The sequence below is a fragment of the Littorina saxatilis genome, linkage group LG4, assembly GCF_037325665.1.
Source record: "Littorina saxatilis isolate snail1 linkage group LG4, US_GU_Lsax_2.0, whole genome shotgun sequence".
Taxonomy (NCBI): Eukaryota; Metazoa; Mollusca; class Gastropoda; order Littorinimorpha; family Littorinidae; genus Littorina; species Littorina saxatilis.
In genome coordinates this window covers 55,177,547-55,193,324 of record NC_090248.1, presented here as the reverse complement: position 1 = coordinate 55,193,324, position 15,778 = coordinate 55,177,547, and the positions used below count along the sequence as shown (strand labels likewise).

The 15,778-nt window shown below is 40.8% G+C and overlaps 1 protein-coding gene across 1 annotated transcript in view; it reads right to left on the bottom strand.

The window, feature by feature from the left end:
* Positions 1 to 7,121, bottom strand: part of LOC138965118 (chorion peroxidase-like) — a 54,986-nt gene extending 47,865 nt beyond the window's left edge. The window contains exons 1-2 of the mRNA XM_070337248.1: positions 6,951 to 7,121; positions 4,082 to 4,206 (exon numbers count right to left, since the gene is read on the bottom strand). Coding sequence (XP_070193349.1) covers positions 4,082 to 4,206; positions 6,951 to 7,014 — 189 coding nt within the window. The 5' untranslated portion in view covers positions 7,015 to 7,121. The remainder of the gene's footprint in view (positions 1 to 4,081; positions 4,207 to 6,950) is intronic.
* Between the last annotated feature and the right edge of the window lie 8,657 nt (positions 7,122 to 15,778).

Sequence of the window (15,778 nt, the reverse complement as noted above, 5' to 3'; positions counted from 1 at the left end):
AGACAGACAGACAGACACACACACACACACACAATTAAAGTCTGCTGGACCCTCCTACTGCGTACTCGGGGATAAAAAACGCTGGCGCTGGACCCGAGTACTCTTCAGACTGGCTCGCTCCCCCAGTATGAAAGTTTTTGTCTTGTGCACGTGGATTAAAAAAAATTTTTTAAAAAATTATATATTTATTTTACACAATTAAAAAATTTATTAGAGTAAAATAAAACATTAAAACGTTCATAATAAACAATAGTAAACAAGAATTATAAAAAAAATAAAATAAAAAAAAATAGACCGCCCATGCCGGGAATCGAACCCGGATCACTTGGATTTAAAAAAAAAAAAAAATATTTATTTATTTTACACAATTAAAAAAATTATTAGAGTAAGATAAAACATTAAAACGTTCATAATAAACAATAGTAAACAAGAATTTTAAAAAAATTAAAAAAATTAAAAAAATAGACCGCCCATCCCGGGAATCGAACCCGGATCACTTTGGCCATAGACGAATCGCTTTCCACCCGGATCACTTGGATTTAAAAAAAATAAAAATAGAAATAAAATTATTTATTTATTTTACACAATTACAAAAATGATTAGAGTAAAATAAAACATTAAAACGTTCATAATAAACAATAGTAAACAAGAATTTAAAAAAAAAAATAGACCGCCCATGCCGGGAATCGAACCCGGATCACTTTGGTCACTGTGTGTCCCTGTCGCTCTCTCTCGTGCTCTCTTGTCTCTCTTTCAGTCTCACCGAGACCAAACACTGCATTGTAGTTTCTTTGCCGAGACCAAATCCCCACCCCTGGCTGGCTTGCAAATCATGCTTTTCTCGTCACTGTGTGACGTGTTCGGCTCTTCTATTAGCGCAACGGCAGTTCTAGCCCACCGCGAATCGCGCCCACCGTTAAGAGTCGTTTTTGTGATTTATTTGGCATTTAGGTCCCAGGTAACATTATGAAGTTTTAATACGATCAATCGGACCTATTATCAAGTTATTGTATCAACTTTTGAACGAACTGCGCCCAGTAGTTTCCCAGCAATAAGCTGTTAAGTCTAGACAGACAGACAGACAGATACACACACACACAGACAGACACACAATTAAAGTCTGTTGGACCCTAGTACTGCGTACTCGGGGATAAATATGTATTCTCCACAGAGAAACCACACTGTTTTTGGTTGTTCTCGGAATGTCAGATTGCATGTATCTCATGACCGGCACGGTTGGCCTAGTGGTAAGGCGTCCGCCCCGTGATCGGGAGGTCGTGGGTTCGAACCCCGGCCGGGTCATACCTAAGACTTAAAATTGGCAATCTAGTGGCTGCTCCGCCTGGCGTCTGGCATTATGGGGTTAGTGCTAGGACTGGTTGGTCCGGTGTCAGAATAATGTGACTGGGTGAGACATGAAGCCTGTGCTGCGACTTCTGTCTTGTGTGTGGCGCACGTTATATGTCAAAGCAGCACCGCCCTGATATGGCCCTTCGTGGTCGGCTGGGCGTTAAGCATACAAACAAACAAACAAAAATGTATCTCATGTAAGATTCGGGGCAGATCTGAGATGGCGAGCCGAATCAACAGATGAATCTCAAAAATAACTCCGTCGACAGGGCTTGTCTGCGTTGTGGGGGAGTGATCTTTTCTTGAGAAAAAAAAACACCACCCTTATACACACATTGGAGGGGCCAATCCCTAGCGAGGGGTGTGTCGGAAACACGTTGGCACACGCATGTGTTTCCGACACACCCCTCGCTAGTGATTGGCCATTCTAATGTTTGCACGAAGGTTTTCAAGACAAAGTCACTCTTCCACAACCCATACAAACTCGACGGAGTTATTTCCGAAAATAGTCTAATGTACGGGAAGGACTCATCAATCAATAGGAAGCTTATGTCACACGCATTCCTTCTTTGCCACTACTAAAGCAAACGTGTGCAAGATTGTATGTTACACGCTTTGATGCCGAAATTAATTATTTTGATTATGCATTTATTTCTGAAAAATGTTACCTTCACATACATTCAGTCACTACCTTAAACACTTATATGTTTTCAGTATTCATTTCAAGTGATCACGAACGTAGAAAAATGGGTATCAAAGCGTTGTTACATTTGTTGTGCATTCTGAATAGTGTGCCAACAGGCCTTGGTCAGTCAATCACGTTTTATCTGTGTACTAAGTGTTTGACGGAAAAAGAATAACACCAACCCCGTTCTCCTGTATATAACTGAAAGCCACATTTTCTTCTTCATTCAATTTCTGTTTTCAAAAGCTTCGTCAACTTTCCACTTACACGACAAGCTCCCTTTACCAAGCTTCAATTAAGAACCCTGAATACGAAAGGTCAAAACAAAACAATAGGTACTACTTTCACTATCGTCGTCTGCAACGAAAACCGAAAATGGCGAAACGCTTTGCAACGTACACAGAGGACGAAATGTCAAAGAAAAGATCGAACCTTACACCTGTGACTAGGAAAAGTTGCATAGACAGTTCCGTGCGGATCTCACCACGTATCAACGTACATCCGATGCTCAGGACCTACAGATAGGTGACGCTTTGGCGATTGAGGCTTCGTCTTCAGCTCTAACACGCACGCAGACAGTCAGGCAGGTCTAATCTGCACCAGCGGTGTTGGAAGGTTTTGATTTAGAAACACTCGAATTTTACTTCGACGAGATAAACGAACCAAAAGTAAAAAGTGTGCCCCAAATTCGGAAAATATTCTTTCAAAACGGCACTGTAAAAACCATCAACATCACTGTGAGAAAATAACAATACAAACACAACCAGTTCCCCTGTGGAACATTTCGGGTGGACTTTCCCACGACCTGACCTACAAAAATCCTCCGTGTTCGTTCGCGCTTTGCATTCAATCTGTGTTAGTGCGCGTGTGTGTTTGTGTGTTTAGTTTTCGTTGGTATGTGCTGTTTGGTTCAAAATAAGTTTATCTTTTTTCATTGAAAGATTCAGAAACGTTGGTTGATACTTTGTTGAATGCATTCAACCAGAAAAGACACGAAACGCATTGAATCTATCTTCTGCGCGCATGCGTGTGTAGGGTATGTGTAAAAGGGCAATTGTGTTTTTCAGTCTTGTTTTCTGCCTGTTATTTCGTCCCCAAAAACTCATTTCTGTCTTTCTATGCCTATGCTGTGAGACATAATCGCTATTACGAGTTAGTCGCGTGACAGAGAGTTTTCTTGCACACTCGACTGCTGCCGTCTCACTTCGGCTACGCCGTCGTGAGACATCTACAGTCTCGTGTGCAAGAAAACTCTCTGTCACACGACTAACTCGTAATAGCGGGTAATATAGCGCGTATTCCGTGGGTACAGTTCTAAGCGCTTGTCGACTGAGCCTTTTAGGGACAAAACAATAAGCTTCATATCCGTACGCATCCTGAACTCAGGTCAAAATGAGTTACTTCCCTTCGGGTCTCATTTATCCCTGACAGGATGCCTTTGTTTTCCTTCTCTGGAGAGGAAATCGATTTTTTTTTAAACATATTTAGAGCTTTTCGTAATGTGTTATTGATATAAGCAGATTCGCGATCGTCGATAATAAATTTTCATGGTGTTGTGTAAATTGTAAATTTAGAAAGGAATTGTTATGTAAGACACTTTCAAGCAAGCTATCTTTCGCGGATGTATTTACTGTGCAAACAACCCTAAATATGGCAAAAGTGTCACGTGATAATCAACTTTGTCACGTGATCATAACAAAATGGCTACGGAGCGGACGACTTTTTCCGTAACCAGTTCGGAGTGATGCAACAATATCACGGTCTCCTTCCCACAGCAGTCTCAAAATTTCGACTTGTTTTGACCTTAGAACGATGTCTTTATCATAACTGTGAATAACAGAACGGAGATCACTGTCAAAGTCGACCATTCTACAATCACGTTCGTCTTTCGTCTGTTATCAGAAACATTAGCAAAAAAACATATGGGAGATAACTCTGTATTCTTGTTTTGATAGATTTCCCTTTAATGCGCGCGCGTAGTAATTATTTATCCTGTCAGAGAGACCAGTGATAGCGTCGACCGATGATTATCAGAATGATTCGTACGGTGTTGAAGTTCTGCACTATGGGCTCGGGATGAACGTAGATGCTTCCCGTTGACCCAGCGTCCGCCAGCTCCGGAGCACCTCCCGTACGGGTTGGTGGCGAGTTGTCTGGCACTTCGCTGCATGCTGTGAAGACAATTACAATTTCAGAAAGATAAAAACATTTAAAAAATGGGTTCATGAATAAATGAAACACAGAATAATAAAATAAAAAACTAACTAACTAACTACTCAACTAAAAAACAAAGAAATCTGAAAAACAAGCAACATAAGCATATAATGATTTAAAAAAGAAACACAAGATAAGGAAATTGCAGAATTCACAGCCTGTCGTGCAAACAGGCGTGCCCGATGTTTACGTTGACTGTACTTTTTTGGCACTGTACCGATTTAATGTGAAAATATCGGAAAGAGAGAGAGAGGAGACAGAGAGAGAGAGAGAGAGAGAGAGACAGAGACAGAGACAGAGACAGAGAGACAAAGAGAGAGACAGAGACAGAGATAGAAAGAGAGAGAGAGAGAGAGAGAGAGAGAGAGAGAGAGAGAGAGAGAGAGAGAGAGAGAGAGAGAGAGAGAGAGAGAGAGAGATAACAAAAGAACAACCAAAGAGTTCAGTGGGTGAACCAAACAAACGCAACAGATGGACAGAGGAAAAAGGAAAGAACGACAGAAAGGCAATTCATTTCTCCATTTCTTCACGCTTTGTCAACAGCAGGGCTCCCCATAGAGCGCGTCTCTGCGTCCTATACGCACTAGAAGCCGACATCACGTACTAGAAATTCATGGAGGGGGTCCCGGGACGCACTAAACCTACAGAGAGCGGGTCCCGGGACGCACTAAACCTACAAAGAGCGGGTCCCGGGACGCACTCAATTTCCTCTGTCGTGCGTCCCGTATACTCTTTTCAGACTTTAGTCGTCAGCTAAGTCAAAGTGCAAACACAAATTATCCCATTTTCACGCGGGAACAACATGTTCGTGTGTGTTGAAATTTGACTTGGTATAGTTGAAGCCGTCCTCCTCGAATATTCTGGTTAAACAAAAAAACAGTTCATATCACAGTATTCGCGATCACAATGCGTTATATGTAAATATGGGGGCTTGAGGGCCCGGGACTCTTGGGACCCTCTAAAACTCTGCTAAGGGGGTCCATGGACCCTCTAAACATCAAAAGTGGGGGTCCCGGGACCCTCTAGGACGGGCGTTCGTGGGGAGCCCTGAACAGCAGTTAGATGATCGGTTCAAAACCGGCTCGACACAGCGAATGCCCTTCATACTCCCTAAGGGCAAGTCCGCCAGAAAACGTTTCAAAATAGATCGCGGTTAGCATAGGTAACAAACAACAAGTCGCGTAAGGCATACAACATTTAGTCAAGTAGCTGTCGAACTCACAGAATGAAAATGAACGCAATGCAACGCAGCAAGACCGTATACTCGTAGCATCGTCAGTCCACCGCTCACGGCAAAGACAGTGAAATTGACAAGAAGAGCGGGGTAGTAGTTGCGCTGAGAAGGATTGCACGCTTTTCTGTACCTCTCTTTGTTTTAACTTTCTGAGCGTGTTTTTAATCCAAACATATCATATCTATATGTTTTTGGAATCAGGAACCGACAAGGAATAAGATGAAAGTGTTTTTAAATTGATTTAGAAAATTTAATTTTGATAATAATTTTTATATATTTAATTTTCAGAGCTTGTTTTTAATCCAAATATAACATATTTATATGTTTTTGGAATCAGCAAATGATGGAGAATAAGATGAACGTAAATTTGGATCGTTTTATAATTTTTATTTTACAATTTTCTGATTTTTAATGACCAAAGTCATTAATTAATTTTTGAGCCACCAAGCTGAAATGCAATACCGAAGTCCGGGCTTCGTCGAAGACTACTTGACCAAAATTTCAACCAATTTGGTTGAAAAATGAGAGCGTGACAGTGCCGCCTCAACTTTCACGAAAAGCCGGATATGACGTCATCAAAGACACTTATCAACAAAAAACAAAAAAAACGTTCGGGGATATCATACCCAGGAACTCCCATGTCAAATTTCATAAAGATCGGTTCAGTATTCACAGTCTGAATCGCTCTACACACACACACAGACAGACAGACACACACACACACACATACACACACACACACACACACACACACACACACACACACACACACACACACACACACACACACACACACATACACCACGACCCTCGTCTCGATTCCCCCCTCTACGTTAAAACATTTAGTCAAAACTTGACTAAATGTAAAAACGAAAATGAATGAATAAATTAGCAAATATATAAATAAATACATTAATTAATTAATCAAGTCATTAATTAATTAATTGATTATATATTAATAAATAACATACACAAAATAATTTCAATTAGATAAGCACACATTATTAGGACAGGGAATTATTGCACGACCTTTACAGAGATACCCCCACCCAAATACGGTCTGAAATCGCCCTACGATCAAGACATGTCGGTTATGGGATTGCATTCTTTGAATATATAAATAAAGGTTTGCACGTGAAATTAATCAAATATTTCAACTTGTGTCAAGAATGCAAAGATAGTGTAGTTGTTGGAGACAGTACATCCTCAACGTACTCTGTCGTAGTTAACGTTTCGTCTTACGTTTTCGCCACTGACAGCAGGAAAATGTGCTCGCATATGCCAGGTATCAGAGTTCAATGTCTAAATACAAAGGATTTCGTCTGCTAGACGTACATATGCCTACCACCGCCCCCCACCCTCTTTACCCCAGCACAGCGATTTTCTCGGGGATTTTTTAACAAGCAAAATTACAAGACAATGTTTTGAAAATGGTATCTTCGTAATTAGTATCCGTTCAGAACTTACCTATACTCTTTAAGCAAATGGATATCCAGAGAAACACAGCAGCTGTTATCAAAGTGTATTTCATGTTGAAACTCGAGCAAAGAGTTTAATTTGTGGTCGTACTTTAGAAGCTTATTTCATGCACATGCTACATCTGGTGTAGGCCCTATGTAATGTTTGCAAACTGTGTCACTACCAGTCGTCTCCTGACCCTCCCCAAAAGATCCAAACAGGCAGTAAGGTGTTAAAGGTACTGAACTTGTCAAATCCAGGTGCACGGAGCCCCTGGGGCTTTTAGTCATACCTTAGGCAGCTATCCGTTAGAAGAACTACCAAGTTTCATTGACTAGCACCCAAGGAGTCAAGAACTGCGATTTTTTTACGAATTAATTTCGTACTCGGACCCGGCTGGTCTTGACCTATTTTTGGATCTAAATTTAGATCAGGTAGATCACCACATCATGCACAAAAAGACAGTCACTAGCAAACTATGTCAGATATCATCATGAGTTTGTGTAAAACAAAATGGAGGCCGGAATCACTCAGTTGAATCGAACTCCGACCAAACACCACGTAATAACTAGGTTAATTTATGCACTCACGTGAACAAGAAACTGTCGAGCTTCACAGATGTCGTCGTTGGGTAGTTTTGGGTTTGTTTTACTACCATAGGAGGATTTTTGAACTGTAAATGCCCTCAGCTGCAAAAAAAAAACGCAAAACGAAGGCTGTGAGCTGCACTGTGCCTTTAAGTCTTTTGAGAAAGGTTTACATGACATACCGCTGAACCAATGCAGGCAGGTTCTTCAACCGCACGCCGTGGATCGTGTAACTCTGCATTTGCGCCACCGCAACTTTTTATCGCTTCACGCCGACGAAGAGGCAAGCTGCAAGGTAGGTCTCTCACAGAAAATGAAAATTTGTAAGACTTTCAGGCATCATCTAGATTCTTCATTAGTACATTTTAAAGAAGTATATTCTGAAGGTCTAAGGTACGTGCTTTTTTAGTCGAAATGTCAGGTTTCGGCAGTTCTGAAGTCCGATTTCTGCTGGAATTGTAGTATAAATTGCACGATTTGTCCCTTCCTTCGTAACTTCAACGAAACAGCACTAGTTAATGCATTCCCGTGATGATATCCTGTGAGCTAAACATGTCCTTTGTATTCTTGATGAATGCTGTTGCACAATTTTGTCTTTGGGTGACGCACGCGGCAAAAGAAAACACAAACAATTAGACTTCATGTTATACGCCACCGATGCTTGGTGTAATTCGCCACCGCAATTTCACGTCTTGGATGTTATTCACCACTGCAACTTGTCTAATGAATTGCATAATATGTTGAAGAGTTCAGTGATTCTGTCACTTCCAATTGAAAATATTGATTTGGAGTTGTTCAGTTCAGTGTATAGTTCAGCTTTTGTAGAACACGTTTCTGAGACGCACCTGGCGGCGTTTCACTCCCACATTCTTCGTCATTCTTCTTTCCCGAAAAACGTCACGTCTGTCAGAGGCGTTCTTTTCTCTTCCAGCGTCAAACTGATGAGTTTTTGTGTTGTCGCTGGTATCTTCTTCTTCTTCTTCTTCTTCTTCTTCTGCGTTCGTGGGCTGAAACTCCCACGTACACTCGTGTTTTTGCACGAGTGGAATTTTACGTGTATAACCGTTTTTACCCCGCCATTTAGGCAGCCATACGCCGCTTTCGGAGGAAACATGCTGGGTATTTTCGTGTTTCTATAACCCACCGAACTCTGACATGGATTACAGGATCTTTTTCGTGCGCACTTGGTCTTGTGCTTGCGTATACACACGAAGGGGGATAAGCCACTAGCAGGTCTGCACATAAGTTGACCTGGGAGATCAGAAAAATCTCCACACTTAACCCACCAGGCGGCCGCGGCCGGGATTCGAACCCTCGACCTTCCGCTTTGGAGGCCGACGTCTTACCACCACGCCACAGCGCCCGTCGCTGGTAATATGAATGACTGAATTTTAGAATTATTTCACACACATAAACACCAACGAAGCTTAAGAATGTTAGAATTATGTGGTATTTGGCCCCACAATTTGGTTCCAATCCTGTGTGACATAAACATTGATTAAGATTGTGGAGTGTACTGCAACAAGCATATGCCTTTAAAAAAATAAAATGGAGGAGACAAAGAAATCAGACATTAGAAATGAAAATGATCATGGTCAGGGGATGTAGAAACATGTCCACTACAAACAAAATTGAAATGTTTTGGCAGTGGGTTGTAAAAAAAGAATAAATAAATTAAATAAATAAATTGAGAAAAAAAATGCATAGAGAGGTTAGTTTCACTGATATAAAATAAGTTGGGTTTGTGTGCGTGGGAGGGGGGGCTGATCTGAGCAGCTTGCCAGTAACTAATAATAATAATAATAATTAAATTTAATACGCGCGATTTCTCATTACGAGCTCAAAGTGCGGCGCTTTGTTTCAACACGTACGCTCACATGGTGACAATCGTACAACACACACTCACCATGTGGTACGAAGGATTAAAGCTGCAATTAGGAAATCAGAATTTGGAAAGATAACTTTTTTTTAATGTTTGCAGGGGCAGAATTAATTTACAGTTTTGAAATGGTGGAGGAAAACAAACTGGTAGGACCCGGAAGAAAACCACTGACGACAAGCTTTTAATGCATAGCGTAAACCCAAATTTACTTTATGAACTGTCCCGGCAAGAGATTGAACCCGCGGCCAAGGAAATCAAGTGGATCATAGGGGCAGTACGCTATCCATCCTGCCATTCGTCGCCTTACACTAAGTAATGTTCAAACCATGCGGAACGTTTTTGTACATTCTTGTATGTGTAGTCAATCTTCCGAATGTAAATGAATGCATAAGAGAACACGAGGAAAAACTTTTCATCAGCGTGCCTTCCTAGAAGTGAAATCTCATTGGTGAAAACGTTGGTCTTCATGTTCTGATGTGTCTTTATTTTGCTGCGTAATCTGTTCAGATCATCACTAGCAGTCATCGATGCATTTCCCACTTGTAAATATAGTATTTTTTCACTCTTACGGTAAGCACTGTTATATTTCCTATTGATGTCATCATACCCTAAACCTCTTGAATCTCACAGTCCCAGGGATTTTTTTGGGGGGGTCATATATATATATATATATAAAAGCACATTCCAGTACATGTGGGTTATACACTCAAGTACAGATAAGCATACTTTTCATACAGAAGAAGAAGAAGAAGAAGAAGAAGAAGAAGAAGAAGAAGAAGAAGAAGAAGAAGAAGAAGAAGAAAAAATACTACAGTTTGATTTGTCAACTCATGGTGCCTTTAAATCCGTTGCATAGGCAAGATCACGCCACGCCCCTGAGTTTAAAACTTGCAGCACTAAAGTTAAAATGCTCCTATCAATTGCTGTCAGTTTTGTGACAAAAATAAAGGTTTAAATGCCTCCACGATGTTGATGCGTTTGAAAATAACAATTTGCGTAGTGCGGTGGCGAATAACAAAAAATGCGGTGACGAGTTACATCTAACATTGAATTGATGCGGTGGCGAATTACAGAGAGTTGTTGACACTCTGTTTTTATCTGCTTCTTGCAAAGTATATATGGAACTATATACAGAGAAACTACACGTGGAGATTCATAAAACATTGAAGTTATCAGTGAACATGTCCAAGAATAACCAGTAATCTCCGTTTTGTTGCATTTGACGCAGAAACTGAAAATATGCCCAGAACATGGGGAAACGAGAAGAAAAACAGATCGTCACGATCACCAGGGCCATCAAAGCATCAAAAAATATATACAGAAATATAGCTAAGGATATAAGTATGTGAAATGCAACACTTGAGAACATGCTGAGTGCCTAGCATTCTAACAATTTAATTGATCATTCGAGAGACCTACCTCGCAGCTTGCCTCTTCGTCGGCGTGAAGCGATAAAAAGTTGCGGTGGCGCAAATGCAGAGTTACACGATCCACGGCGTGAACCGGCGAAAACGTGTATCCTCACAATTTGTGTGTGGTTATGATGGATTGTTAACATCTGTTTTAAACTGATAAATCAATTTCTTGACGCTGTAAAACTCATCCGAAGTGACAACAAACGTGTTTCAGCTACCATCGAAAACGCAGAGCCATGAATCAGCCAGCAAAACTTCACATGTAACTGACAGGACCTATCACATACACTTTCGATCGGTACGTCAGAACAATCTGTTTGGTGCGTTTTCTGGGGTGTGAATAGTCACATTGTCTATTTAACTAATGATCAGTGATCCTTTACATCCACACATGCCTCCAAAGCTATAAAGGACACTATCATCTAACACACACACACGCACGCATGCACGCACGCACGCACGCACGCACACACGCACACCCGCTCAGGCACGCGCACGCACACACACACGCACACACGCGCGCGCGCGCGCACACACACACACACAAACTCACTCACACACAGACACGCAGACACACGCACGCACGCACACACACAAACACACGCACTCACGCACGCACGCGCACACACACACACACACACGCACACATAGGGTGGCTCATAAACATTTACCCGGTTTTCAGTTTGCTCCCAAATGTTTGTTTGATCCGATTTTCATTTGATTTTCGAATGAAGCGTAGAATCTATGAGGTTATACGTTATGATGCTATTAATCTCTGTAAGGCCTACTGTGAATCAGGAACAACAAATGGCCGACGCCTACTTAGACAGATAGGTGTTTTTGCAAGAGGAATTTTGATGGAGGAAATACGTTTACCGTACACAACAACCTACAGTTTGTCAGTAAAGTCGAACAATCAGGAAGCGTGGAAAACCAGGGTACTGGTGGCAATAATAGTCACCAACGATCACCTTACGCTAACTCGAAGTTTTAAGTCCACCTTGCCATAATAAACAAGTCGCGTAAGGCGAAAATACAACATTTAGTCAAGTCGCTGTCGAACTCACAGAATGAAACTGAACGCAATGCAACGCAGCAAGACCGTATACTCGTAGCATCGTCAGTCCACCGCGCACGGCAAAGGCAGTGAAATTGACAGGAAGAGCGGGGTAGTACTTGCGCTGAGAAGGATAGCACGCTTTTCTGTACCTCTCTTTGTTTTAACTTTCTGAGCGTGTTTTTAATCCAAACATATCATATCTATATGTTTTTGGAATCAGGAACCGACAAGGAATAAGATGAAAGTGTTTTTAAAATGATTTCAAAAATTTAATTTTGATAATCATTTTTATATATTTAATTTTCAGAGCTTGTTTTTAACCCGAATATAAGATATTTATATGTTTTTGGAATCAGCAAATGATGGAGAATAAGATGAACGTAAATTTGGATCGTTTTAGAAAAAAATAATTTTTTTTTACAATTTTCAGATTTTTAATGACCAAAGTCATTAATTAATTTTTAAGCCACCAAGCTGAAATGCAATACCGAAGTCCGGGCTTTGTCGAAGACTACTTGACCAAAATTTCAACCAATTTGGTTGAAAAATGAGAGCGTGACAGTGCCGCCTCAACTTTCACGAAAAGCCGGATATGACGTCATCAAAGACATTTATCAAAAAAATGAAAAAAACGTTCGGGGATATCATACCCAGGAACTCTCATGTCAAATTTCATAAAGATCGGTCCAGTAGTTTGGTCTGAATCGCTCTACACGCACGCACGCACGCACGCACGCACGCACACACGCACACACATACACCACGACCCTCGTTTCGATTCCCCCCTTGATGTTAAAACATTTAGTCAAAACTTGACTGAATGTAAAAAGCAAACAAGAATGGTAGATAATTGGAACGTTTATTATTTGTTTATTCTGAATTGTGTAACTTTGGCAGTCTATCTGTTGTTGGATTGTTGCCCACCTTGCCATTGACTATCTCAATCTCTTGAGTGTTATCTTTCGAAAAAAAGCGAGTCTTGTTTTACTTGATCAATGCGACTAGTAAAATGAGATTCAGTTGAGTTAGGTAGGGCGTTTAGTTAAGGTTTCATGTAATATCCACAAAACTGAAGTGTAAGAAATCAGAACCCATTGTAAATCAGTCAAGACTGTTGGCATGAGAACTCTTCATGGCAAGTCTTAAAATGATCAATCCTATATTGTGAGTTTAAACTGAAAATGCCGGCAGTCAAAATTATGCTCAGAATCTGGCTGGCTACACAAGATTCAGTAGTTTTCTGAATGGCACATGTCCCTTTTCAAAGCAGTCTCTCCTATGTGCATTCAACTAACCTGATCGTTACATAAGCGTTGGCTTAGGTATTCCTGAATCGCAGTATTTTGATCAATGTAGTTCTTCTTCTTCTTCTGCGTTCATGGGCTGAAACTCCCACGTTCACTTGTGGGTTTTTTGCACTGAGTGGATTTTTACGTGTATGGCCGTTTTTACCCCGCCATTTAGGCAGCCATACGCCGCTTTAGGAGGAAGCATGCTGGGTATTTCCGTGTTTTTATAACCCACCGAAATCTGACATGGATTACAGGATCTTTTCCGTGCGCACTTGGTCTTGTGCGTGCGTGTACACACGAAAGGGGGTAATTAGGCACTGCATGGTAGGTCTTTAACATGGAATGTATGTATGTATGTATGTATGTATGTATGTATGTATGTATGTATGTATGTATGTATGTATGTATGTATGTATGTATGTATGTATGTATGTATGTATGTATGTAGGTATGTATGTAGGTATGTATGCATGTGTGTTGGTGTGTCGGTGTGTCATGTGTGCAAGTAAAAAGGGTATTGTAGTTGTACATATATTACTTCAGATATTTTTGTTGTTGTTGTTATCATGGGTTTTACGAATTTTCTTCTCTTATTCTTTTATAATTATTAATTAATGACCTATATGTGCTGATGACCAATTTAATTTCCTTTGTTGGATCAATAAAATGTTATGAGTTATGAGTTATGAGTTATGAGGTCTGCACATAAGTTGACCTGGGAGACCGAAGAATCTCCACTCTTAACCCACCTTGGGAGGCCGGCGTCTTCACCACTAGGCCACTGCACCCGTCTGATCAATGTACTTCAAATGGAGATCTTCATACATTTCAGGGTCTGTCTGGAAATCAAACGAAAATCTGGTGGAACGAAAATCTGAGAGCAAAATGAAAATGGGTAAACATATTTTTACCACCCTATATTTATGGAAACCTAACTAAAGGTAACACAATCATTACGTTTAAAATGTGGCTATGAAAAGGGTGAAAAAAATGCATATTGTTTTTACCAAAAAGTGAATTTTACTGAGTGCACCAGTCAGAATACAACTATTAACTTTTCATAGAAAGTTAGTTCTGTTCTTCCTCGTCAAATGTTGCTGTCAACGTTATGCCAACTTTACGTGTCAGCAGTTTGAATACTAATCTAGAATGTTACTATCCGTTGCTTGGCAAACACACTAAGCTTTCTTGGTGCACGACTGATTTACTTCTGACAATACAGCTGCACGTCAACATACTTTGATATGTATACGACTAGCTGATTTTTCCTATTGAATTTCATGACGCTACACCGACGGTGCGACGCGAACACACACTGAACGGCAAACGTTAAAGTTTGACGTATGTCCTACTATAAAATATAAGAAGAATGTATGCGGCAGTATGCAGGCGTGATACAACGAATTATGTAACAAAAACGAAAAATGTAACAGCCGCCCCCGAATAATGTAACAATTGTTACATTATTCGGGGGTAGCCCTTTTTTCAACTTAGAAAAAGTTAGACTTAGATTAGAAAAAGTGTAAAATAGCTCATAATACAGTCTCGGGTTAGGGTTAGCATCCACTCTCAAAAATCACATGTCACTCACATGGCATGCACGCTGTTTGCAGAATCAGTGACGCCACTCGCACACATGCACAGACAGATAGACACACGCCGTTATACTCTGATTCTACCCCCCTCCCCCTCCACTCCTAACCCCCACTCCCTCTTTCTCTCTCCCCTCGTTCTCTCTCTCCGGGCTTTTTTTTATTTTTTTTATTTTTTTTATTAATCATTATTCAGCCACAAATATAAACATATTCTACATACATAAAAAGCAAATAAGCCTACAAAACCGCTTCAGTCCAAGCATATTCCGCGTACACAATCATTACTTCCATCCACATTTTGAAATATCGCAACAACAGACTTCCAGATGATATATAACACGATCATATGTGTTCTCTGTTTGCATGTTTGTCCAGTGTCTTGTCCCCACATAATGCATATTAACTCTACCTGTCCCAAGATAGGCCAAATGGTTCTAAGAGGACGTTAAAACTAATTATCATCATCATCTCTCCGGGCTAACCGTCATAACAGCCCATCAGAACGCCCGCTTCGTGCACCCAGGTCCGCAGCCAATCAGATACCCACTTTGGGCACACATGTTAACCCGTGATTTGTAAAAATGTAAAATGTTTTACAAATCACGTGCGCCCGATATTTAACTCATCATCTCCAAAGTGAAGGGATCTATTGAGAAAAAAAAAAGTCATTACATTTAGTCAAGTTTTGACTAAATGTTTTAACGTAGAGGGGGGAATCGAGACGAGGGTCGTGGTGTATGTGCGTGTGTGTGTGTGTGTGTGTGTGTGTGTGTGTGTGTGTGTGTGTGTGTGCAGGGGTGGGCACAATATCTTTGCTTGTAGCGAAAGTAATATTGTTTGTAGCAGAACTTGGCGCGAAGCGCCAAGTCGACGGCGCGAAGCGCCTAGTTTGCTAGGGGGGTCCGGGGGCATGCCCCCCCGGAAAATTTTTGAAAAAAAGGAAGCAAATGGTACAATCTGGTGCATTCTGAGGGTGATAATTGCCAGTTTCTGGCAGCAGATTTTG